The sequence below is a fragment of the Suncus etruscus genome, chromosome 3, assembly GCF_024139225.1.
Source record: "Suncus etruscus isolate mSunEtr1 chromosome 3, mSunEtr1.pri.cur, whole genome shotgun sequence".
Taxonomy (NCBI): domain Eukaryota; kingdom Metazoa; phylum Chordata; class Mammalia; order Eulipotyphla; family Soricidae; genus Suncus; species Suncus etruscus.
Window position 1 is genome coordinate 37,523,384 of NC_064850.1, and position 24,145 is coordinate 37,547,528.

General features: G+C 49.4%; 1 protein-coding gene across 1 annotated transcript in view; it reads right to left on the reverse strand.

The window, feature by feature from the left end:
* The window catches only part of PRIMA1 (proline rich membrane anchor 1), a 33,771-nt gene continuing 9,626 nt past the window's right edge, over positions 1-24,145 (reverse strand). Inside the window, exons 3-4 of the mRNA XM_049769933.1 lie at positions 7,674-7,803; positions 1-696 (exon numbers count right to left, since the gene is read on the reverse strand). Of these exons, the coding sequence (XP_049625890.1) occupies positions 594-696; positions 7,674-7,803 (233 nt within the window). The 3' untranslated portion in view covers positions 1-593. The remainder of the gene's footprint in view (positions 697-7,673; positions 7,804-24,145) is intronic.

Below are 24,145 nucleotides of genomic sequence, written 5' to 3' on the forward strand. Positions count from 1 at the left end.
GGGGGTGGCTTTTCAGGCTGGGCTCATAGCCCCTAGAGGCAGGGACTTGGGAGACAGGGGGCCATGTGTCAGTGGGGGACAGGAATATGATGGAAAATGATGACAGGAACATCATGGATGGGAGGAGGATAGGTGAGTGAGAAGCACCTTTGTAAAGGGGGATCTCAAGGCTGTGCAGAGGGGTTCTATGGGAAACAGTGTGGCCAACAGAGCAGCAGGGGTTTCAGGAGAAGGAAGGGTGTTGTTTTTTTTTTTGCTGGAGATTGGCCCTGCCTTGCTTTTCTTTGGGACAAAGGAGTTGCATTCCCTCTGCAGCAGACAGAGAGACAAAAAGAAACAGACTGTCTTTAGGCAGCCATGGGCAGAAAACTGATTGACCCCAGACTGAGCAGGACAGTGGACAGCTTCATGCTGGTGCTGCCCCAAGTACTCTGTGCAGGAGCTGCTCCAGCCACAAGGTGACCAGATCTAGACTTCCAAGATGTTTTTTTTCTTCCAAAGGCTGGAGGCGTAAAGTCCTGGATAAAGCCAACATCAGTTAATGTTCCTTTGCTTGTCCAAGTCTACGAGTGCCCCGGGTGTGCCTCCATGATTCACACCACTGCACTGTTCACATCCACCCCTTTGTTGTTCTGTGAAGAGGTCATGGGGTACTCAGCAACACTTGTGCCATTCTCCTCCTTTTTCAGTGGTTTCCTGCAGTGTAGACAAGGAAGGCAAGCAGGGGAGAAAAGGATGCGCATTAGTGATAGAGGGTGATGCCTCATGCCACCGATGAACCAAAAGGTTCTGCTCTGGGTTAGCTTCCTTGTGTCACCCATCTTTGTGGGGGTCACAGGGAAGCTGGACATGTTCAGTTATATGAGTCCCCCACAAACTCTCCTCCTCCAAATGGTTGAAGATGAAAGCAAAAAGTTATTATTCTTCACAAAGCAGGGACAACAGGCACACATTGAGACCATAATGGATGGTGAATCTCCAATGATATGTGATCAGGCTTTGGTTGAGACAATCATGAGCAAACAGGACCCATTGATGGCAATTTGAAGGTTCAGGTAGTTGAGAGGAAAGGGGCTCATCACTAGATTTTAGAATCCTGCCTCTGAGTGGCCAAATGCAGGTAAAAATGTGAAGGGATTGGTAAAGATAGTAAAAGTAGTCTTGACAATGATAATAAACTATAAGAGTGAGGGTTGAAGATGGTGATCATAATGGCAGAGATGGTGGCTTGAGATAGTAGCAATGTAAATGAGTATGTGGGGCAAGAGTAATAGTACAGAGGGCAGGACATTTGCCTTACCCATAGTTGACCTAGGTGTGATTATTGGCACTCCATAAGGCCCTCTCAAACACCATTAAGAATGATCCCTGAGTGTGAAGCCAGGAGTAAGCCCAGAGCACTTCTGGGTATAGCCCAAGACAAATGAAAATGAAAGAAAATGGAGGAGGAGGGATTGCTGTCTTGGAATGAGGAGTGCTGGAAGTGGTGATGGTGGCACCATGGTAGTTGATGGAGATGGTGATTATGATGGTACTGGTTGGTTAAGTTAATGGCTACAGAAACTACAGAAATGGTGGAGGGAGTGATATTGATGAGTACAGTCTTGGTGCAGGCAGATGATAGTGGAGAAAGTCCAAACTCCATCAGTGCACACCAGTGCTTCTGCTTCTCTGCACTGTATGTGTGGCCCTTTGAAACATCTCAGGAGTATCTCCAGTGCCCTTTGGACCAATAGGCTGAAGGGTGCTTTGAGCCGGCCTGTGACCACTAGCTGAGCTTCTAAATTTTGAGTCAGATGTTCTGGCCTACAGCACATCTCTCCTTCTCTCTAAGGAATTCAGGAGGGGTCTGGGTCCCAGCCAGGGCCACACTTTTTTTTTTTTCTCAGGCCACACCAGTTTGATGCTCAGGGGTTACTCCTGGCTAAGCGCTCAAAAATCACCCCTGGCTTGGGGGGACCATATGGGACGCCGGGGGGATTGAACCGTGGTCCTTCCTTGGTTAGCGCTTGCAAGGCAGACACCTTATCTCTAGCGCCACCTCGCGGGCCCCAGGGCCACACTGTTATTTTTGTTTTTGTTTTGTTTTGTTTTGTTTTGTTTGTTTTTTGGGTTTTTTTTTTTTGTTTTTTGTTTTGGCTTTTGGGCCACACCTGGCAGTGCTCAGGGGTTACTCCTGGCTTTCTGCTCAGAAATAGCTCCTGGCAGGCACGGGGGACCGTATGGGACACCGGGATTCGAACCAACCACCTTAGGTCCTGGATCGGTTGCTTGCAAGGCAAACACCGCTGTGCTATCTCTCTGGACCCAGGGCCACACCTTTTTGAGCCAAGTCACAAATTCTAGGGAGTCCAGTGGCATTCATGCTATAGATGCCTCTGGGCTGGGTCTGATGAACACAGGCCACAGATAAAGCACCTTCTGTGTTCATAAAATCCTGAGCGGAGGCACCACAGGCTTTGGTTATGTGGCATCTAAATGCACTATATCAAAATTGTTGGCAGACTGGACGTAGGTTACTTGTGCCTTCTCAAATATCCCCCAGAGCCTTCGCAACCATCAGGAGGAGAACTGCGTGGTAAAAGCAGAGGGAGTGCCAGGGAATTTAGCTTTAAGAAGGGGCAGAGTGAGTAAGGTGGTTGTCAGCATGGCTGTGGTCTGGGACTGGGTATGCTTAGAAGAAGCACCTCAAGATGGAGTCTATGAGCATGATGGAGTCCTCTGGTACCAGAAGAAGCTCATAAATATCTGAGGAGCCCCACATACTCTGTCAGTCAGAGCTCAGGCCACACTGGTGCCATTTAGAAGCATGAGTTTCCAGCCAACCTGTCCTCCATGGAGTTTGGTATTCAATATCTGGGGCTCAGATCTTCATGTCCCCACTAACAACGGTTGTCTGAAGAATCTAGGCTTGGAGTTAGGAGATTTGGTTCATGGGAAACATATTGACTGAGAGAAGGCGCTTGCCCAAGGACCTCAAGCTGGTCTGAGATAATACCCAGGCCACTCACACTGCCTTGATGTGACCTAAATGTCTCTCATGACCCAGCTTTCCCCCAAGCATCCACTGCAGTGACTCTGCAACCATTACTAGGAGTGGGCCTTCCTTTCAGAGACATTCCAAAGCTCTCAAAAGCATTTAGAGACACCCATGCTATAAGGGTGTCTTTCTACAACTGCTCACTAGACAAGTTGTTTGACTGCAAGTGGCTCCTGGAAACAGCAGCTTAGCTGCATCACTGGTTTCCCCAGTTCCTCACTCCCATGAGTCTTCATGGCCTGAAGATGGGATGACACCCTCCTCCCCATCTCTCCTCACAGGAACATCCTCAGGAAGTTCCTCATGGACTTGGGTTAGCTTTTGTGGGAGGGAATGGACATCCAAAGGCAGATTCTGGGAAGTACCTACAGGCCAGAGTCTTGGGGCACAACTTTTCCCTCATTCATGATATGAGTCGGCAATATTGATGCACAGTTGTGGACGAGGAGTACTGAGTCTTGGGAGTAATGAGGAGAGGAAAAAGAGGCTGGACCCCCTGAAAAATGCCCAACCTGGAGGGTAAGATGGAAAACTGAGAGGGTCTCTGGCACTGGCTAACAGGGAGAGGCCTAAATTGGACCAATGCCCTTTGAATGTCTGGAGGGCTTTGGATTTAAGAGTGCCTCTGGCCTCCCAAGCAGCCAAGAATTCAGGCGCTTCCCCTGCCCCCACAAAGATGAAATGTGGGATTAGCACAGCCCCAGTGAGTCCTGAGCTCTAACACTGACCCAGAGCCCTGCTCCATTTGCTGCAACCTGACGGTGCTGGAATTCTCCCCTTGAGTGGTCCATGGCTTTGCCCTACACCTCCTTTGTATCTTTCCACCAAGTGGTATCCTCCAGCACTTGGGAAGGCGCATCTCCCAGCTCACACATACTATCTCGCCCCAACTTCTCAGTTGTGGGACTCTGGACCAGCTATAATGCCCCTTTCCACACCTCAGTTTCCTATCTTCCAAATTGCCCTGTCATGGTGCTGTTTCCAGGCTTGCTGGGTGGTTAAAGTTGTTAGTGGGTGTCCAGCATTTAGTGGGCCTTGGGCACAAAGGAAGTGGGGTTAGCTGGGCATTGGGAAGCAGAAAACTGCTTCCTTTAACTCTAAGCCCTTCCTACCTAATGAGCCCCCAGAGGGGCTCCAGAAATGCCAGACACAGACCCACTGTGAGCCAACCTGGCTGCTCCCTCTAACCACCAGAGCACGTCTCTGGTGCTACATGGCCTGGTTCCTAAAACCAAGAAAGAGAGAAAGGTGAGCATACCCTCAGCCCAGCCATCCCAACTTTCCACCCTGAGGTCTGCACCCCCACCCTGGCCAAGCCTTCAGAGTGGCAGGTGGCCCCAAAAAAGAGACTTCACCCCCATTTTGCTGCAGGCAGCCCCCTCCCACCAAAACACACAGGAATCAGCCCCGACATATGCCCCATGAAACGAGGTGCTACTTGCTGCAGGGGTCCCCAGAAAGCACCTCATGGCTCAGCTGGGAACCCCACTCTCACAGAATAGACCCCACAGTCATGGAGGTCCCTGTGGGCAGAAGGCCCAGAGGGTTGGGCTTGTGGTTTCATGTACTGAACCTCAGGGAAGGTCGGTAGACTATTGAACAGAAAGAAAATGGAAACATGGAGAAAGAGGCAGTGAGGAGTGTTTGCCCCTCAAGCATGACACTGGAGGGAACAATGGGGGAACTTTGATGGGGGGTTGACCTTACACTTACTAAATGCATAGTGGATTTGAAATTTTAATTTTGCACCTATATGGCTTTGATGAAAATAAGTTGTAGTTATTTTTATTTTAAAAAAATGGGGGGGGGTCATACTGGTGATGAGCAGGGGTTACTCCTGGCAGTACTTGAGGAGGCCATATGAGATGCCAGGGATTGAACTCAGACAGACCACATGCAAGGCAAATACCCTACCTGCTGGACCATCATTCTGGCCCCCAATAAAGGCTATATTTAAAGGAAGTTATGAACACAGGAGGCCTGCTCAAACTCTCTCCCACAAAACCCCCTTTCCCTCCTCTCTCCTGTGACCCTGAGGGTTTTCTTTCTCTTCCTTCTAGTACTCAAAGTTTGCAAAGTAGGTCAGGGTGGGGCATCTCTCTGATGGTCATTGGCCGGTGGCTCGCCATGAGGGTCCAAGGTTGCTGTGCTTGGTGGCACCGTGCTTGGTGATTCTTACTGAGAAGAGTGTAGGGCAGTGGCAGTGGCAAGGGAATGGGGGCACCATGTATGGGACCCACTAGTAAATACTATCCTTTAGTTTCTTCCAGAGTACTCTAGGGAGACAGGTCTTGGAAAGATCTCCCCTTCTCTGAGCTCACAAATTCTGTATCCAGGCAGTTCTAGCAAGCTCAGAGCTGGGACTTGGGGAACATTCATTGCATCAGAAGATGGAGTTTGAGTGCTCAGAGGAAGAATGTGCTGATGGGACCCTACCTTTGACCCAGAACAATTCATTGGGTCCTGAACCTCATCTACCTCTGCAGAGGCAACCCCAATCCCTGCCACACTCCTCAGAAAAAGTATCTTCTTCCTCTCCCCATTCCAGAACCATCTGCCCAGCAATCTAAGGCCTGTTAGCAAAGTTCACCAACATGGCTCATGGCCCTCCCCTGGGATTCCAGTCTGAAAGTGTAAAAATACAAACAGGGCCTTATCACTGGATGTTCTGCTAATGGTTCTATGGGTCATGAAATGCGCTTGTTTCCTTAGAGAAAGGTAATGTTTCCCATCAATTATTAAGCAGCAAGAAGCAGCTGGGAGCAGGTCTCTGTGGAGAAAGAGAAATGCAGGCAAGGGGCTGCAGGCTGCTCTCTCCAAGCCCACATCAGAGGGATGTGTGTGGGGGACATTCTACGGGCTCCCCACTCCCTGAACCGATGGTGTCTCTCTCTCTGAGTTCACAAAAAACTGGACCCAGTAAGTGGTGACAGCCAGAGACTGTTGGTTATCTGGACTACTGATCCATCAAAACCCAGCGGAGATGGTCCTTCCTTCACCAGAAACCATCTTGGAGGGACGTTAACTGCTCCCTTCTCCTGGAAACACAGCTCCTTCCTCTTCCTCAGCCCCTGCAAAGAGCTGGTGGCTGGGACAGTGCTGGGTGCCCCCCCAGAGGGAGCTGTCAGCATCCAGGGGACTCTTTGCACGTAGGTCTTTTACAGATGCATTTAGCACACCCCCCAAATGAGCCCACAGAGGCTGCTAGGGAAATAGCATAAGGGTTAGGGTCCCTCTATGTACTGAACCCTGATTTGTCCCCTCATATCACTCAGTCTAGAGCACTGCTGAATGTAGCCTTGGGGGTCGCTGGCACTGTAGAGTCTGAGACTCCCCCATAATTGAGCTCTAGACTGAGCCACATATTCCCTTGGCCAAGTGTCCCAAGGAATGCTCCCTGGGTCCCCTGAACACTGGTTGGGAAAGCCCTCACTTCAAAGAAGTTAATTTAAATCCTTTCCCCATTATACAGATAGAAAACCCAGGGCTAGGAGTCAGAATGAAAGTACAGCAGGTAGGGCACTTTCCTTGCACACAGCTGACCTAGAGTTGACCCTCAGCATCCCATATGGTCCCCTATGTAGTGCTAGGTGTAGCTCCTGAGTTAGGAGTAAACTCTAAGCACTACTGAGTTTGTCTTCAAAAAGAAAAAACAAACACACGAAAAAACAAGGGCCAGAGAAAAAGTGAGAATTTTTCTTGGTCACAAGACTTTAAGTTGGGTATGAACTCAGATTTGGCCTTAAAATCTGGTGCCCACAGCACATTGGCTAGTGCCCTCTCCATGACCCCCTTCTGAAGCAAATTTCCTATTTCAGAGACTCAGGTGAGTTCCAGTGATGGCATCTGTGATTTCGAAAGGGTCCATTTTCCTGCCCCAAGTCCTTCATCAGCTGCTCAAAACGAAGTTCCCCCAAACATAATGGGGGGGGGGGCACAATTCCTGGGATTAACTTCATTTGCTTTTGGGAAAATGGGTTTGAGGTCACATCCAGCACTTCTTGAGAGAGCTACTCCTAGCTTTGTGCTCAAGGGTAGCATCCGAGAACTATGATGTGCCAGGGATGGACCTGGGATTGGCTGCATATAAGGCAAACGATCTTGGTGGTCCCTGGGTCAATCTTGGAATATCAGCAAAGACAAAGGTCAGGAAGGAAGATGTGGCCCAGTGCAGGGCATATGTCTGGCATGCGAAGGACCTGGCTTCCGTCCCACAAGAAAGGAAAGTAAAAGGTGGTGTGAGTTGGGGGGAGAGAAAAAGTACAGCAGGTAGGGTACTTGCTTTGCACACGGCTGACCTGGATTCAATCTCTAGCATGCCATAAGGTCCTCCTCACCCCACCAGGAATAATTCCTGAACTCAGAACCAGGAATAAGTCCTGAGTATTGCCAGGTGTATCCCCAAAATCTAAAAACAAACAAACAAAATGGGGTGGGGGGACAAAAAATAGAGGAAGCAGGTGTTCACCAAATCTTGACAATTGTTGAGTGAGGGAAGAGAGAGACACTACTCCTGACACATCCTTTTGACTTCAGCTCTACTGAAGAGTTTGTATGATTATGGGCAGTGTGTGAAGGAACCCCCCATTTTCCAGGAGCCTGCCTGGCAGGCACACCTTTCAATGATACTCACCTTTTGATGGCTTTGTAGCAAATGATGACGAGCACAGTGAGAAAGATAAGGGAGGCACAGCATATGGCAATAATGATCGCCAGTCCTGACCACCAGCTTTCTTCTGCTGGGCACGAGGTAGAGTTGGGAGCTGGAAGAGAAAGGAGGAGCCTGAGTGTGGTAGGACATGGCTTAGGGGGTCACCCCTATGTGACTTCACTGCCATCCATCACCCTGAATGAAGGTGCTCAGACCCCTCCTGCTGTCTCCTCCCCAACCCAACCTGGCAAGTGACATCATGGCTGGCCCAACTAGGCTGTGTGCTCAGAGCAGAGGTTAAGCGCTGAGCCTCAGACCATCCATCGTCCACAGGCATGAGCTAACTGACAGCAGGGTCAAGTTTAATTTCCCATGAAAAATAACAGAACAGCAGGAGTGCTGCTCTCAGTGGAGGCATAAAATCCTCTTCCTGAAAGAGGGGGGAGGGCACACAGGCAGAGAGGGAGAGACAGGAGGCTCCTGAGGTCAGCTTCTTCACTGATGTCAGTTGCTTAAAGCTCTTTCTTACAAGAAGCAACTTCCGATTCTGTGATTTGGCCCCTACATGGGAGCCTGCCATCAACTGGCCCAATTGGGAAAAGTCTCCTCTACAAAGCATGAGACACTGGGTGCTAAAGGGTTCCCTTCTCATCTTCAGCCCATAATGATACCTTGGGAGTGAATCTCTCCTCCCTCCCTCCCTCCCTCCCTCCCTCCCTCCCTCCCTCCCTCCCTCCCTCCCTCCCTCCCTCCCTCCCTCCCTCCCTCCCTCCCTCCCTCCCTCCCTCCCTCCCTCCCTCCCTTCCTTCCTTCCTTCATTTCCTGGCTCAAATACTGACTGTGTAGGGCTAGACTGCCAGCAGAATGTAGATCTGTTTTATGACTAGCCAGCTTCATTCCAAGACCCCAAGACCATGATATAATTGCTGCCACAGGCTCTGGGAAGAGCCTGACTTAAAGGAGAGAAGTGCTGGGGATTGCAGAAGGAATGGGGGGGGGGGGGGGAGAGAGAGAGAGAGGGAGAGAGGGGGAGAGAGAGAAAGAGAGAGAGAAGTGGTGAGGGCTGCAGACAAAGGAGGGACAAAGAGAGAGACAACACTCTGGGCAGGACTTTGAAATGTGGATCTTTGCCAGAGACTCAAAAGAATGCCCCAACTTTATCTGAAATGAAGACTGGCACCTTGAGCCATGCAAAGGTATGCAGAGAATACGCTGTTAGTACCCTGAGCCTACTCCAGGATTTCACTGTCAGTGCTGCTTCATTCACAATCACCGTGGAGTTAACTGACATTCAGATGTGCACTAGTCTCCCAGGTGTAACTGACATGTCCTGCAGTGCATGCCTGGGAAGTGTAACTGACATACCCAGAAGTACACTCATTTTCCTGCCTTGCTTGGACTGATGCATACAACCAGGATATGCCATACTTCTCCCAGAAGCTCCCACCTCCATCTCATTCCAGCTTCCCCATTTCAGAGGGGGCCACAGTAGAATTTTCTAAAATCATGGATTCAATGTACACATTGAATCTTGACCTTCTTGAGAAGGGATGCAATTTGTTCATGGTATTTCTTAAAAATCTTGCCCTCTGGGTTTAAAAGGGTTTTTGAGGCTTGCAGTACATTGTATGTTGTACAGCCAGTTCCCTTAGCCCTTTCCCCCTAGACTATGATGCTGAGCACTGACTGTTCATCCACTCTCCTGCTCCCCTGCGGACGGACACCAAGGCTGTTTCCAAGTTTGAACTTTATTAACTAAAGGAGCTGTAGACATTCGCATACAAATGCTGGTCTAGGACTGACTAGGAGTGGCAGGGATGAGAGGCAGGGCGATGAGAGGACTACTGTGCTGGCTAAAGAAAGGACTTAACGGGGCCGGAGAGATAGCATGGAGGTAAGGCGTTTGCCTTTCATGCAGGAGGTCATCGGTTCGAATCCCGGCGTCCCATATGGTCCCCCGTGCCTGCCAGGAGCAATTTCTGAGCCTGGAGCCAGGAATAACCCCTGAGCACTGCCGGGTGTGACCCAAAAACCACAAAAAAAAAAAAAAGAAAGGACTTAACACAAAGCATCTCCAAGCCATCATCTCCACAGGATCGAGCTCCGCCTTCCTCCTCAGGAAAGAGGGAGGGCAAGGCAGGGAAAGGGAATGGGTCACAACCAGTTCAGCTGAGGTTCACCATAGTGGAGGGGATGGAGAAGCTACCCCCAGGGAGATGATGGAGTCTCATTGTAAAGTGACAGCTGCCTGGTCCCAGGGGTGCCTCTGAGCACCATGAGACTTCAATGATTCAGAGACTTTTATGAACATCAGGGGCCACAAATGTCATGAGCCATGTGGTCACTCTCAGCAGGGGCGAGACAGAACCTTCAGAAACTTCAGTACTCGAAAATGATAGAAAATTCCATTCAGAATAGGAGCCAAACCCAATTCAAGGAAGAGATGATCCAGAAGGTTCTCTTTTCCCTTTGCCAACTTCTTTGTAACTTATATCAAATTTCACACACAAGATTTTCCTAGGTCCTCGTTTTGTGGTCTTCCTTGTTTGGTCTAGTTTTCTCAGAGTGATTTGGCAGAAGACTCAAACCCAGCAGCAAGCACTATGTGACCAGAGATATACCATGAGTTGGGGATGATGGGTTTATACCTGCCCTTCAATGACCCACAGGCACCCAATTATCCTGGGGCTGTAACAGGCATCTGGAGTTAGCCAGAGGCCAATCCCAATTAGTAGAAATATGGGGTGTCTGTCTTTGATCATTGGAATCAGTGAGAGCAGGACCAGTGGACCAGGATAGGTGAACTGTCCCTACAAAAGGCATGCAGGGTCCTTGTAGAGAAAGTGGCAGGAGGAACGATCAAACTCTGATCTGGAACCAATTACTGCTTTCACATTTCCTCCTGGTTCTCTCTCCTCAAGTTCTCAGTTAAAGATGGGGCTTTAACTCTATTCTCAGTTAAAGATAAGGGCTCCCTTCTTCAGGATTCTCCCAAACACAGCTGACACTAGGATGGGAAACTTGATCTGATCCTTCTCAGGAGAGTCTCTTCCAAAATTCAGAAGTATGCAATCTCATTGTGCAAGGAGAAAGAGGGAGAAGAAGGAGGTCTTTGAAAAATCCTGTCTGGACCCAAACCTGGGCTTTTGTTAGGAAAACAGCTATTTTGTTCAGAGACAGTCTCTTCTTTTAAGAGTACAGAATGCTATGGCTAGAGGTGGTACAGAAAACATTGCTCTGAGACTCAAGACCAAGAAACAACTTTCTTAGGGGAAGGGTATGGGATCCTCAGCCTTCCTGAGCCTCCTTCCAGTAGGTGCAGGTTACTATTTCTTTCCAAATGTTATATGTCTTATCATGTGGGCAGTTTGATACTTCATATCTATGTCCAGAAGATAACATCACAAAGGCATTACTTCATCAAATCAGCCATCCGCTATCCATTCATCCATTTACCCACCCATAATCTATCCACTAATCTATACCATTCATTATACATTCATCTACCCAGCCAGTAAGCCAGCCACTTATTCATATACCTATTTGTCCTTCCATCCATCCATCCATCCATTTATCCATCCACCCATTTATCCACCCATCCATCCACCCATCCACCCACCCACCCACCCATCCATCCATCCATCCATCCATCCATCCATCCATCCATCCATCCATCCATCCATCCATCATCCAGCCAGCCAACAAGCATTGAATTAGCACCATATGTAATTGCCACTGTGCCAGGCTCAGGAATATCAACTCAGGAAAAGGATGTCAACTGTGCCGTTGTCACTGGCTATCCAAGGATCCTTACTTAGGTGGCCAGAGAGTAGCCATAGAAGATAAACAGTGGCCACAGAAAGAAGCTACAAGATCCAGATCATGGCCATGAGAACCAGACAGTGACTGTGGAATTTCTATACACAGGAGACCCCCCCCCAAGGCTCTTCAGACTGGAGGCCTAGCTTCTCTCTGGGCTGAGCCCCTTTCCCTCAGCCTGAGGTACTGTTCTGCTCTTCTCCAGCTGGCCTCCTAAGGGCCCTTTGCAAGAACAGGCCTGGACTCCTGCCTCCTACCCCACCCCACACAGAGCCCATTGTCTCCCCAGACAAAGGCCCAACTCAGCCCAACCACTCATTCATGGGCTGGGGCCTTTGTGGGGAGCCTGGTGCCAGGGGCAGCCCCCATGTCCTGTCCTGAAGGTGCCCCATATGCATCTCCACAAGAGGGACCTGGAATTGAACCCCCATTACAGAAGGGATCTTTTCTAGAAGCCTAGGGAAGAGCAGAGATCTGTATCCCAGCACACAGGGGGAAGGGGCCCTTCAGACTTTCTATGCCAATTAGCATCTGGCTTAGGGTATGGCCTCAGTAGAGACCTCCCCTTTCCTGAACTTCCTGGTTCCCCCCAGACAAGAAGTCACCACATCAGGAGGCTGGAGTGTTCCCACTCTCTGCTTGCACTGAACAGAGGTGGGAGGTTGGTTCCTCTGCAGAAGCAAACATAGTGGACGCCCCAATGTACCTTCAGGTAGAGGAGTGAAATTTCAGAAAAGGTCCCACCTGGTGAAAGATGGGAACAGGTGGTTGACCCACAGCTTTCTGCTCCCCCATTTGGGGCCCTGGGAAGGAGCTTGGGGTCTTTTCATCTGTGCCTTCCTGCCTACTGCCTGGGAGATGCAGGAAACTTGTGCCTCAGACTTATTTATCACTGCCTGCCTCCTGGGAACTACTCAGCATGGTGGTACCCTGGCAGCTTTTCATCAAGGACAGTGTCCTCAGGCTTGGCTCTGTAGGGGGCACTCAGAAACGCCCAATACCTTATTAATTATGCACTGTCACTGTCTGACAGAGGAGAGGGACAGGGTGGACTGGGTAGACATCTCTCTGGAAACTTCCCAATGCCAAGAACAGAGAAAGCAAGTGCCTAGGGTCACTGATGATGCTTCTGGGGACCAACACAGAATATGGCAATCTCCCAAACTTTGTGCAAACAGCCCCCTTTGGTGCCAAAGAATAGCTATCTGACAACACTCTGTCCTCTTCAATGCAGGGGTCCCTACTTTGTTATCCCAAACTTCCTGAGCCTGCTTCCCCCCACCCCACCCCCAGTCTTCACACATCAGCCTTGCAACAACACACTGTGGTTCTAGAAGGGGCAAGAAGATAGGGATGTCATTTTTATCCCCTTTCAGTGCCCAGTTCTTGTCCAGAGTGATCGTTCCCAACTCTCATTGTCCTAGTGCTCCTTTCTCTGTCCTAACTGCATTCACCACTCTTTGTGACAAGCTTCCTACAATGGACGGGTCTTCCTGGCCCTTATCTCTATTGTCTCTGGATATTAATAACATACTCTTTTCTTTAAATCCATAAACAAGTGTGATTTTTAGAGAGAGCGAGAGAGAAGAAAAATGTCTGCCCCAGAGGCAGGCAGGGTGGAGGGTGGGAGGGAAACTGGGACATTGTGATGAAAATTATGCTCTGGTGAAGTGTTGGACATTTTATGACTGAAACTCAGACATAAGCAACTTTGTAACTGTGGATCTCACAGCAATTCAGTAAAATAATTTATTTAAACAGAATAATAAAGTTAAAAACAAGAAGAGGAAGAAGGAGGTGGATGCTCTGGGGAGGAGCCACATTCCTCATCCCTCTTAGGGAACAGACAGTCCAGCTCTCAGTCCAGACCTCAAGAACTGCTAATTTCAGGTGAGGTTCCTGGCTCCATGCTGGGCTGAGGGAAGATGGTCAGAGGGTAAGCAAAGCAGTCAGGGACCAGTTTTGGTGGCAGGGAGGCAGTGGTCACCTCTAACCATGAATCATGAACCCTGCCTCCCCGGACACTTAGAAGGACAACATGCCTTAGATGAAAAGGGAAAACTATAAAACCAAATCTAAAATCCCCTGAATAGCAAGAGCCAACATAGGTAGCAAATAATGAGTCCATATTTATGGGAAGTATGTGTGTGACCCTGGCAGAAGGCAATGGTCCTAGTGGCAAATAGCCGGTGCCAGCAGAGCCTCAACAGACATCAGGTCTCTTTCTCTCCAGACAGAGGGGAAGTGTTAGGATAGGAGGTTGAGGTCTCTTTACACTGCTTGATCATTTTGAAAACTGATTCAGGATCAGCTTGGTTCAATGACTGAGAAAGTCTAGCCTGCATGTTGACTTTGGGCCATCACTTGCTTTTGTAAATAAAGTTTTATTGGAACACATTAATTTACAAGGGGTGAAGCAGTCTTCTAGCTGCATCAACTAAGTTGCATTATTTTTTTTGGTTATTGGGTCACACCCATTGGCGTTCAGGAGTTACTCCTGGTTCTGTGCTCTTAAATCACTCCTGGCAAGCTCAGGAGACCATATGAGATGCTAGGAATTGAACTACTGTCAATCCTGAGTTGGCCATGTGCAAGACAAACGCCTTACCACTGTGCTATCTTTCTGGCCCTGGTTCATCAATTCTTTTTTTTTGTTTTGTTTTTTGGGCCACTCCCAGCGGTGCTCAGGGGTTACTCCTGGCTGTCTGCTCAGATATAGCTCCTGGCAGGCACGGGGAGCCATACGGGACACCGGGATTCAAACCAACCACCTTTGGTCCTGGATCGGCTGCTTGCAAGGCAAACGCCGCTGTGCTATCTCTCCGGGCCCAGTTCATCAATTCTTAAGTGTTTCTAAAATATAAATTAATGAGCCCTGGTTTTGGTAGGGAGATGATGAGGCCTTTCTCAGGTTGGCCAGACTCCTGCAGCCCCTATGGCCTGGCAGGTCTGAAGGTTGCAGGGTGATGGTGGAGAAATTCACAAAGCAGTCACATGAAGTTTCAGGAGAAATCCAGCTTTATTACAAGGCCGTAACTGCCGTGTGTCACATGGCTTCTAAACTAAGCAGTCTCTTTCCTGCTGCTCTATGATCCCTCCTACCTCTGCTCTCTTTCAGCTGCTCTCCAGGCTTCCTTGCTGCCTCACTCTTCTCTCTCTAACTCTCTTTTTTATCTCCTACTTCCCCTAGACAGATTCCTCTATCTGCCTGTTCCAGGTGTGGGCAGTTCTGATCATTCAGGTGGAATAAACAAGGAGTTGGGGGAGGGGCTACCCACACTTAAGGAGTAATATTCTCACACTAAGAGCATCTAGCATTTCCAGCATTGAGTGATACAAGCAGGCTGAGGGTGGAGTGGGGATGGCTAAAGAGGTTCCCAGATGAGGTAAAAGGTCTCTGGCACTTAAAGGATATTTTAGGTGCCATGATTTTGTGCTCAGAGCGTAAGCAGGACATCACTGCAACATATTACCTCTGTAAAATTATGTGAAAAACCAGTCTTGTGAACCCCCTTTCCTCTGAGAATAGCTGTGCTCTAGACACAGCAGCTGCAAGAGCTGATCAGGTGGATCCCCTGACCCCGCCCCAAGACTTGGGCTGTCTCATTCAGAAGGGAGAACAAGCTTGTAAGGCAAGGAATGGAGCAAACTGGAGACCTGTGGACCCTCTGATGGCTAAGCCCCTCTCCTTCTGACCCCTCTCTTAAGGTACCAATTTCCTCAAGAAGATAGGGGTCCCCATGTTCCCCTCAGCCTCTTACTGCAGGCTGGAGGTGCCCCATCAACTCCTCTCCTAAGGGCATATGGCAGAGCTCTAGAGACCAAAGAAAAGGTAAGAAGTGAGCACCGGGGTTCATAAACTTGGCTTTCTGAGTCCAGCAATGAAAAGAGGGAAATAAAGTCAGTCAGGGAGAAACATGGGAGTATCCCTCATCTCAGACTCTGCACAGTACTTCCTATATATTCATTAAGGTCTTGCGTCCTCAGAATCCAATGGACACCAGGCATCCAGCATCCTCTCTGTGTCCCCCAATCCTTTCATCTGTGACAGCCTCACATAGGGTGACCCATTGATGGCTCCATCATTTTGCTATGACAGGGATTGATAGAGGCCTATGAGGCAGGGAGATGCTTTCAAGACTTCCAAAACATCGGCTTCTGGTCACCAGAGTCACCAGACACTGAGGCAGAGGTGGCTGGGTGAGGGACCCTCAAATTAGAGGCTGCAGAGCCAGGGTGTATATAGCTGAGCTGAGCTGGCCCAGACCATAGCCCTTGGGAGACAAGTAGGCACTTGAGGGTGGGTTCCTGTCAATGCTAAGAGGACAAATGCATGGTTCTCCCCCAATCCCACAACCTAAGATGATGGTGTAGGAAGTGAGGCGTTGAGAGGTGATGGAGGAGCCCAAAGAGAACTGTGAGGGTAGGTGATGGGATGGGAGGCGAGGCATTTGAAGTTGATAAAGTCCAGAGAGAATGGTAAGCAAGGGTAATAAAAAAGGAGGTGAGATATTGGGAGGTGATGGAGGGGCCCAGGGAATACTCTAAGGATGCAGCCAGCTTCCCCTCCATGAGGGACCAAGGTAGCGGTAATGACTAGAACTAGGGTGATTAAAGAGATACTTCTTTCAGGCTGGCCTAACGTGGAATCCTCTGGATGTCTGTGCCTTGGACCAGGAAGGAGCACAGGCTTCCAAAGGGGCAAGAGACAGGAGTGTACCACCTGTACCAACTGCAATTTAGGGTCTTGGAGAAGATGGTCTTGCTGGCAGAGCCAGCAGAGCTGAGCCAGGTACATCAGAACCCTGAGCACCATGGCAGCAGGATATTTTCATTGAAACCATAGAATGAGGGGTATGAGAAGGTTAAGGGGACACAGAGGGAACTCTCTGGTATAGTCAAAGATGCTCAGTGGACTGGACAGCCAGGTTGGGTGCAGCAACCAAGAAGAGGCTATGTTTTCCCAGAATGAGGACAAAGCATATTGCTTCTGAGGGGAGTGTGGTGCCAGTGCGAGCTGGGACCCCCACAGATGAGTGGGGCTGACCCACTAACACACAGGGTGAAAGACAGCCCACCTCTACCCTAGGAATGCTAGGCTCCCTCACAAGAACCCTAGAGCTTCTTCACAGGAACCCTAGAGCTCTTCACAGGGAGACCAGAACTCCCTCAAAGGAACATCATATTTCCTCATGATGACACCAGAACTCCAAAGCTCCTTTCCAGGAAGAGCTCGCATTACCTGAGAGCACTCCTCAAAGCAGGAGGACGCCTCTCAGGTGAGCTATGAGAAGAAGGAGGGAGGAAGAAATGGAGGGAGAGAGAGTAAGAAAGAGAGAGAAAGAGAAAGAGAAAGAATGAGAGCAACAAAGGGGAAAGACTCTTGCAAAGTTCTATTTCAGTCTCTGGAGCTCTGACACAGATCCAGAGCACTAGATTGTTCTAGAGCAACCATAAGAGGAACTCAGCCAAGTCACACACCCACCTTAACTTGGTGGTTAACTTCCTAGTCTAGGAAAGACTCAACATCAGCAGTAATTCAGGAGTTGGGCTCAAGGATGTGATTCTTCTCAACCCATAAGGATCCCAGGGCTGAGTTTATTTATCCTTTGTTTTTAAACAGCAAAACTGAGCATCTTCATCCTGTGAGCTTATTTGGCATTGTGTCAATCCATTAGCAATGACTGATGTGAAAAAGCTGCCCCCCAAATCTTAGCAATTTTGCTGTACCGCCTGGACCTCAGAACACCCTCCTACCCTTCCCCTTCCCCTTGGAGTCTGGCTGGAACCCCAGCTTTGAGGCCCCTGAGGGCCCTGAATGGATACTGAGGTCAACCTGGTTGCACAATCTCTCACAACTCTCTGACACCATCAATGACCCAGCTTCATCCCTGGAACCACTGGCAAGTCAAGTGCTTTAGCCACTGTACTATCTCTTGAACCCTGAGTGTGTGATTTTAGAAGAGATACAATGAAGACAGGTTCCAGAAGCTCTTAGACAATGTCCTTCCTTTGCCTTCCCCAACCACCCTGAAGCCACCTTGGGCCCATGAGTGTCTTGAGAAAGCCCTCTGGATTCACACATTCAGGTGCACTCATATCATGACAATCTCTGAAGCAATTCAAAAAGTCTACAGTCTCCATCATTCAGGGAGAGATAAGAAATGTACCATGCAGAGCCGTAGCACAATAGGGAAGTTGTTTGCCTTGCACAAACCAACCAACCTGGATTGACAAGGTTTGTTTCCAGGCATCCCACATGGTCCTCTGAGCCTGCCAGTAGTGGTCCCTGAGCACAGAACCAGAAGTAAATCCTGAGAACCACCGTGTGTGGCCTCGATATTGTTAAGAGTGTCATATGGTGTGAACCCGGAGAAAAAGGCCCTGATATAGAATTCTGTTGGAACATCTTAAGCACTGTAGAGGTTTGGGGGTGTCTCAGTATTGGGAATTCTCACTGGCTTTTGGGCCCAAGCTCACAGTTATCCCACCTGATCCTCTCCTAGCACAAAGCCCCTCTTGCCCCTACACTCTGCTGAGAGCTGATGGCTGATGTCCATCATTTTCAAAGTCTCCAGTGCTGCCAACATGGTGCCTGACTCAGGCACCCAGTCAAGCCATCTCTGAGGGCAGAGGATGGCTGGGTTTCATCTCATGAATACAGAGCCAGGTGCCAAACCTGCTGGGGCACAACCTCTGGGCAAATGTTTGTGCAAGAAATCAATGAATAAAGGTTGGTTGAGTAAATTAAAGTTCACCTAAGTGGGTGGGTAGCCTTTTATTTGCTGGGTGCAGACACAAAAATGGAAGATAAATAATTCCACTTATTGAATTAGAGGAGGAAAAGCCAGTACTGGAAAAATTTACTTAACGAAAAATAAAGGCCAGAGATGCTGAAGACTCTTCCAGATACCAGAGCAGGGACCAAGGTTGGGCTCTTAGATCTATCTCAGAATATGAGATGGGACGAGTGGGGGTACAGATAAGAGACACCGTTAGGAAAAATAATATTTACATGGGGGCTTGCTGAAATTAGGGGGCCTGGAGCAGAAGGAAACTCTCACAGATGGATTCTTCTGTGTTTGAGGATGGAATTCTCTCTCTCTCTCTCTCTCTCTCTCTCTCTCTCTCTCTCTCTCTCTCACACACACACACACACACACACACACACACACACACACACAATAGCCACATGCAGTTGAGGAAACAAGCTCAAAGACAAGCTGATCACAGCCTCATAGTCACATAGCCCATAGTCACATAGGTCATAGTCAAACAGTCCAAAAGGCCATGTACAACATGATCATTGTTTTCTGGCTAGCTTAGTTTATTATTTCTTCATTGTTACCCTGCTTCTTCAGACCTGGCTGTGTAGAGTTTAGAAATGTGGTGCCTGGGGTGCTCTCACAACTCATGTATTTTTAATTTACAACAGTCCATAGCTCAAAGACCTTCAGTCACACAGTTCAGTCACCAGCCATAGTAACCTAGTCCATAGTCACATAGTTCATAACGACTCAGTTACACAGTCCATAGTCATACAATCCATAGTCACAAAGCCCATAGCTGGTGGGAGCCAGGGCTAGGCTCAGCCTCAGACCCTCCAATTCACAGACAGTGGCTCAGAGACCACTGCACAGAAACTTGCCTCCCACGAGTGATGAAAATCCAGCACCCTGAGACCCAAATCAATAGTCACTCCACAAGTTACACAGGGGTGAGAAATTGTCAAATCCTAGGATGCAGAATCAGGGCCATAGCAATAGCACAGCAGGAATGTCATTTATTTTGATCCACGGTATCCCATATGGTCCCGAGTACCGCCAGGATAATTCCCGAGTACAGAGCTAGAAGTAACCCTTGAGCACTATCAGGTGTGGTCCAAAAACCAAAAATAAAGAGGGTCCTTCACCAGGTACCACCTCTAGTTAAGGGCTATAGTGAGCTGCAGCTTTATAAGGTACCCACACCCCTGGGACTGACTCCACCCTGCAGCTACCTGAGCATGAGAGTACTTCAAGGGGATCAATAATTCCTCATAGAAGGAAATCTCAGCAGAGACTCTCTGGCATTTTTCTCCACATGCAGCTGCCAGAGCATGTGACTTGTCCTTAAGATGGCAAGTCACTAGCAGAAGACACTGGGAGGTACTGGTACCACTGCTCACCCTCCCCTAGGCCTATCCAAATCCATTGAGAACCCCCAAAATTCCTGACAGTGCCAAGCAAAAAAAAGTCTGGTGAGTCTGAGACACCATGTGGATATGAAGCTGAACTACCCCAAGACACCCCTTCTATAACCACAGCCCTACAGCTCAAAATCAGGGCCACACCTGTCTCCCCCTCATATATCTCCCCCATATCATATCTAGTCAACACCAGGCTCTGTACAGTGTCCATGAAGCCACACACCTATCATATCCTTTAGGAACCTCTAGTTCACTTGAACAAATACTCTAATCTCTTTTTTTAGGCCCCCAGGCCCTGTGTATATGGGCTCTGCCTTCCTCTAGACACCCACCACCCCCAGTTATATCTTTCTTTCCTGGGCTGACAATCACCTAACAGATCCGCCATTGAGCAAACCATCTCAGTATCACCCACCACCCCAACCAGACTCGCAGATTTGAATGGTAGGGTAACATGTCACTTTTGAGACCTCCCATTCCCCAATATTTTGGGGTTTCCGTATCTTCTGCTTTAGCAACCAGCCTGATCCCCCCCCCCTCTCTCACACACACACACACACACACACACACACACACACACACACACACACACACACACAGTGAGCAATGAGCAAGTGAAGTGCCTTGTCCATGGAACCTGCTCTGTCCTGCTCAGGGCCTCCCCAGCACCATGACTGGTAGAGGGGAGAAAGTCACAAGTCTGCAAAAGACATGAATCTGGGGTTTCTAAGGACCCTGAGGGGTGAAGGGTCTGTCAGTGGACAGAGACACAGGAAGGCATTTCTTTATAGCTAGCAAGGGAGCCAGGGATTCGTCATCGAGCAAGTATTTAAAGGGTAGGATGATTGCTATAAAAGGAAAAAGAAATGGTGTGTGTGTGTGTGTGTGTGTGTGTGTGTGTGTGTGTGCGCGTGCGCGCACGTGTGCGTGGGAGGATGTGACTTTCACAAGCCTGAGATTTCACAAATGCTCAGTTATTCCTCTCTCTAATCTCAGCGCTGCCCCTGGGATCACCTTGGCTCTAGATCCCAAGGAAGAGGAGCAGGGGGAAGGGTATACTGCTTCTCCAGAGCTGGTTACCAGACTGGGAGAAAGCCCAGGTGGCCTTGAGACACACCTGAGCTTCATAGTGGACCAGTCGGCCCCAGTGCCACCCACTCAGAACAGGGGATGGCACCTCTGTTCCTCCTCAGACAAAGCAGCCCTCCCCCCAAGAGGTCACCAGCAGGGGTTACCCCAGCCCCGCCGCTGTGTCCAAAACTGACTCTGTGCTCAGAGAAAGTCACTAGAAATGTAGGTTGTAACTCCACCCTGGATTTAGGTGTACCTACCTGAGACCCGCCCTTTTCTGGGAGGGGTCTTGGGAACTGGATATTAGGTGTAACCTTACCTGCAAGACCCCTCCCATTCCGGGGAGTGGTCTTGAAAGGTTATATAAAGCCTTTGACCCAGGGGATTAGGGTCTTTGCCCTTTTGGCCTTTGGCGGGCTCTCCCCTTTTGGTCTTTGACCAGCATGGAGGTCAAAGGAAGATGGCTGGAAGGAGTTAAGATGCAGGGCTAAATAAGAATGGCTGTGCTTGAAAGGTTATGATGTAGGCCACACACATGTAGTGGATAGGCATGAATAAAGTTGATGCTTCCTGATGCCTGACTGTGAGTGAGTTCTATACCCGTCGCTTTCCTGAACCCCAGACCCGCCGGTTCATGGGGGATGAAGCCACGTGGCCGGGGCCTAAGGACAAAGGCCTCCATCCACCTCCATCCTTCACCATCCTTTTCAATTATTAATTATTTAATTCAACCGTAGGTATCCTCAAAAACTTCTTAAGTCCATTTTAGGGACAAGTCACAGGCTCTGGCATAATGTGAAGTTCAGCTGTATGTGGCAGAAAGGGCCAGAGGGTTGCTGCTGAGACTTCATGTGTCCTTTGGAGTTCCCTCAAGCTCAGGTAGCTGCAGAATGGGGTCAGTCTTAGGGGTGCAGGTATCTTGTAAAGCTGAGGCTCATCACAGTTCTTAACCAGAGGTGGCATGTGCCGAAGGACCCTCTATATTTTTCACCTTTGAGAAGATTCCAACTTGGCCAACAGACAGACCCAGTGAGAAGCCCCAAGTGCAGGCTCAGAACCCACACCCCAGAAGAAAGAAACTTTAGTTCTTTCTGTTTGTTTTTTTTTTTTCCTTCAGTCATTGAGTTGGGGAGTAATTTGCTCCATTAGCAGAACAGAGCAAAAAAAATGTAGAAATTGGGGAAGACACACTTGGGAGGTGACTTAGGCTAGGCCCTAAGAGGGGAAGCATGGGGCCACCGGGATCAGAAAAACTTGAAGCATGAAGGAGTGAGGCAGTCAAGGACAGGGAAAGGTGCTCCGGCATGAACTCTTGGGGACCAAATGGGATGAGCCAGGCAGGGGTTGTGGCAGGAACTGTTCTGCCAACCTTGTTTCACCTTTTCCACCTGGTGGCTGGGCAGACTAAAACAAGTGAGCCACCTTTTCTGAGTCCCTCTCAGAAACCAGGGCTAATGTCTCTGGCCACAGAGGCCACACAGGGATGTAGAAAGTTAAGGGAGACAGGAGAGCAGAAAATCCAGCTCTGATCTGGGGCCTTCTGCCACGTTGGGTGACTCAGGCTCATTCTAGAACACCCACGTTCCCAGCAGCTCCTTTCTCTGAGCACGAAGCCAGCCGTGGGCACAGGGGCGGGGCCAGGGTGACCTCCGCTGGTAACCTGAGGGGGGGGGGGAGGACTGCTTTGTCTGAGGAAGAGCAGAAATGCCACCCCCAACGCCTCCTGGCCATGCCATTGAGGCGGGCTATGCAGAGATGCTGCCTCACGCCTCTGTTCTGCCACAGCTATTTTGGGCCCCATCAGCCTCCGAGGCAGGTCTCTCCCAGAGCGGGTGTGCAGGCTTCCCCCGGAGGGCTGCGACAGGTCCCCGCCAAGGCCACAGCCATCTGAGTCACAGGCAGGACGGGGCCATCGATGACATTTATGAAGCAAGCGTAGATCCAGCATCCTCAAGCTTTGGGGCCAGGACTCTGGCTTAGCCAGGGCTTATCCTGACATTTATCCTGCCCACATCTTCCAGAAAGACCTTCTTCCCGTGGGGTCTCCAGCACATCTTGAGGACCTTAAGGATCCCAGGCCTGTAAAACCTTTTCTTTCCTATTGCTACCTGGTTGGGGAAGGGGCAGGAATGCACAGAGAGGTCTATGGGACCCCAATGCACCCCTCCCCAGGATAATCTGGTTTGATTAGACATCAGATCTGTTTAATCTCCACAGAGCAATTGCCCTGAGTTCTTGTGTCAACTTCAATCTTTGTTTTAGGGAGTGAGGGAGTGAGTGAGTGAGTGTGTGTGTGTGTGTGTGTGTGTGTGTGTGTGTGTGTGTGTGTGTGTGTGTGTGTATCACACCCCAGGATGCTCAGGAATACTCATGGCTCTGCACTCGGGACTCACTCCTGGCAGTTCTTGGGAAGACCATATGGGATGCCAAGGATTGAACCCAAGTCTGCGGCATATAAGACAACCACCTTACCAACTGTGCTATCACTCGAGTCCCCTCAACTGCAGTTTTTGTACAAGAGCATACCAGCTACCATGTGTTTCATGTCACTGGGTTCCAGGTCTTGATGGTGTGGAACTCTCAGCATTTCCCACATGCAGCACTCAGTCACTAGCTCCCTTTTGCAGAAGTGCAGAGACACCTGAGCAGTGAAGGCTTTTCTGCAGAGAGCCAGATGGCTCAGCTCCTGAACAGGACAGTGGAGCTAGGGCACACCGGGCATCCTTTCCCCACAGGCTCTGCCTATGAATTTGCTGCTCTTTGTAGCCTTTTTAAAAAAAAGTGGTTTTGGTGTTACACCGGCAGTGCTCAGATCTGATCTTGGCTCTACACTTAGGAATCACTCCTGACAGACTCAAGGGACCATTCGGGATGCCTGGGATCGAGCCAGACAATATCCACTGTGCTATCACTTTGGCCTCTAGAGGCTTTTCTCTGGGAGTAACTGGTGAGCCCCACTGAGCAGATAAGGAGATGGGATCACATAGCTGGATCCCCAGAGGGGTGCAAGGCTAAACTGCCCCCCTCAGGCTCTCAGCTCCATATGGAGTCAGAGGGCCAGTGAGTACATTTGAAATTTTCACGATAAAAAAAAATATAAACCAAAACTACTGCACAAGACTGATCAAGAAGCCAGGTTGCCTGGGCTAGGAGGGTGGTCTGGAAGAAAGGCAGCTGCCATGTACAGAAGACAGGTTCAAAGCATGCCAGGCATGAGGTTGGGCACAGAGCAGACATTCGACAATCATTCGCCAGGTTGCAAGGTCTTCAGAAAGAGTAGGCATGCTTGGCACAGATGATGATCAAAGGGGCAAGGGCAGCTGTGACTGGGGCTAGCCTTGCTGAGTGTGTACTCAATACCAGGACCCCATGAGCA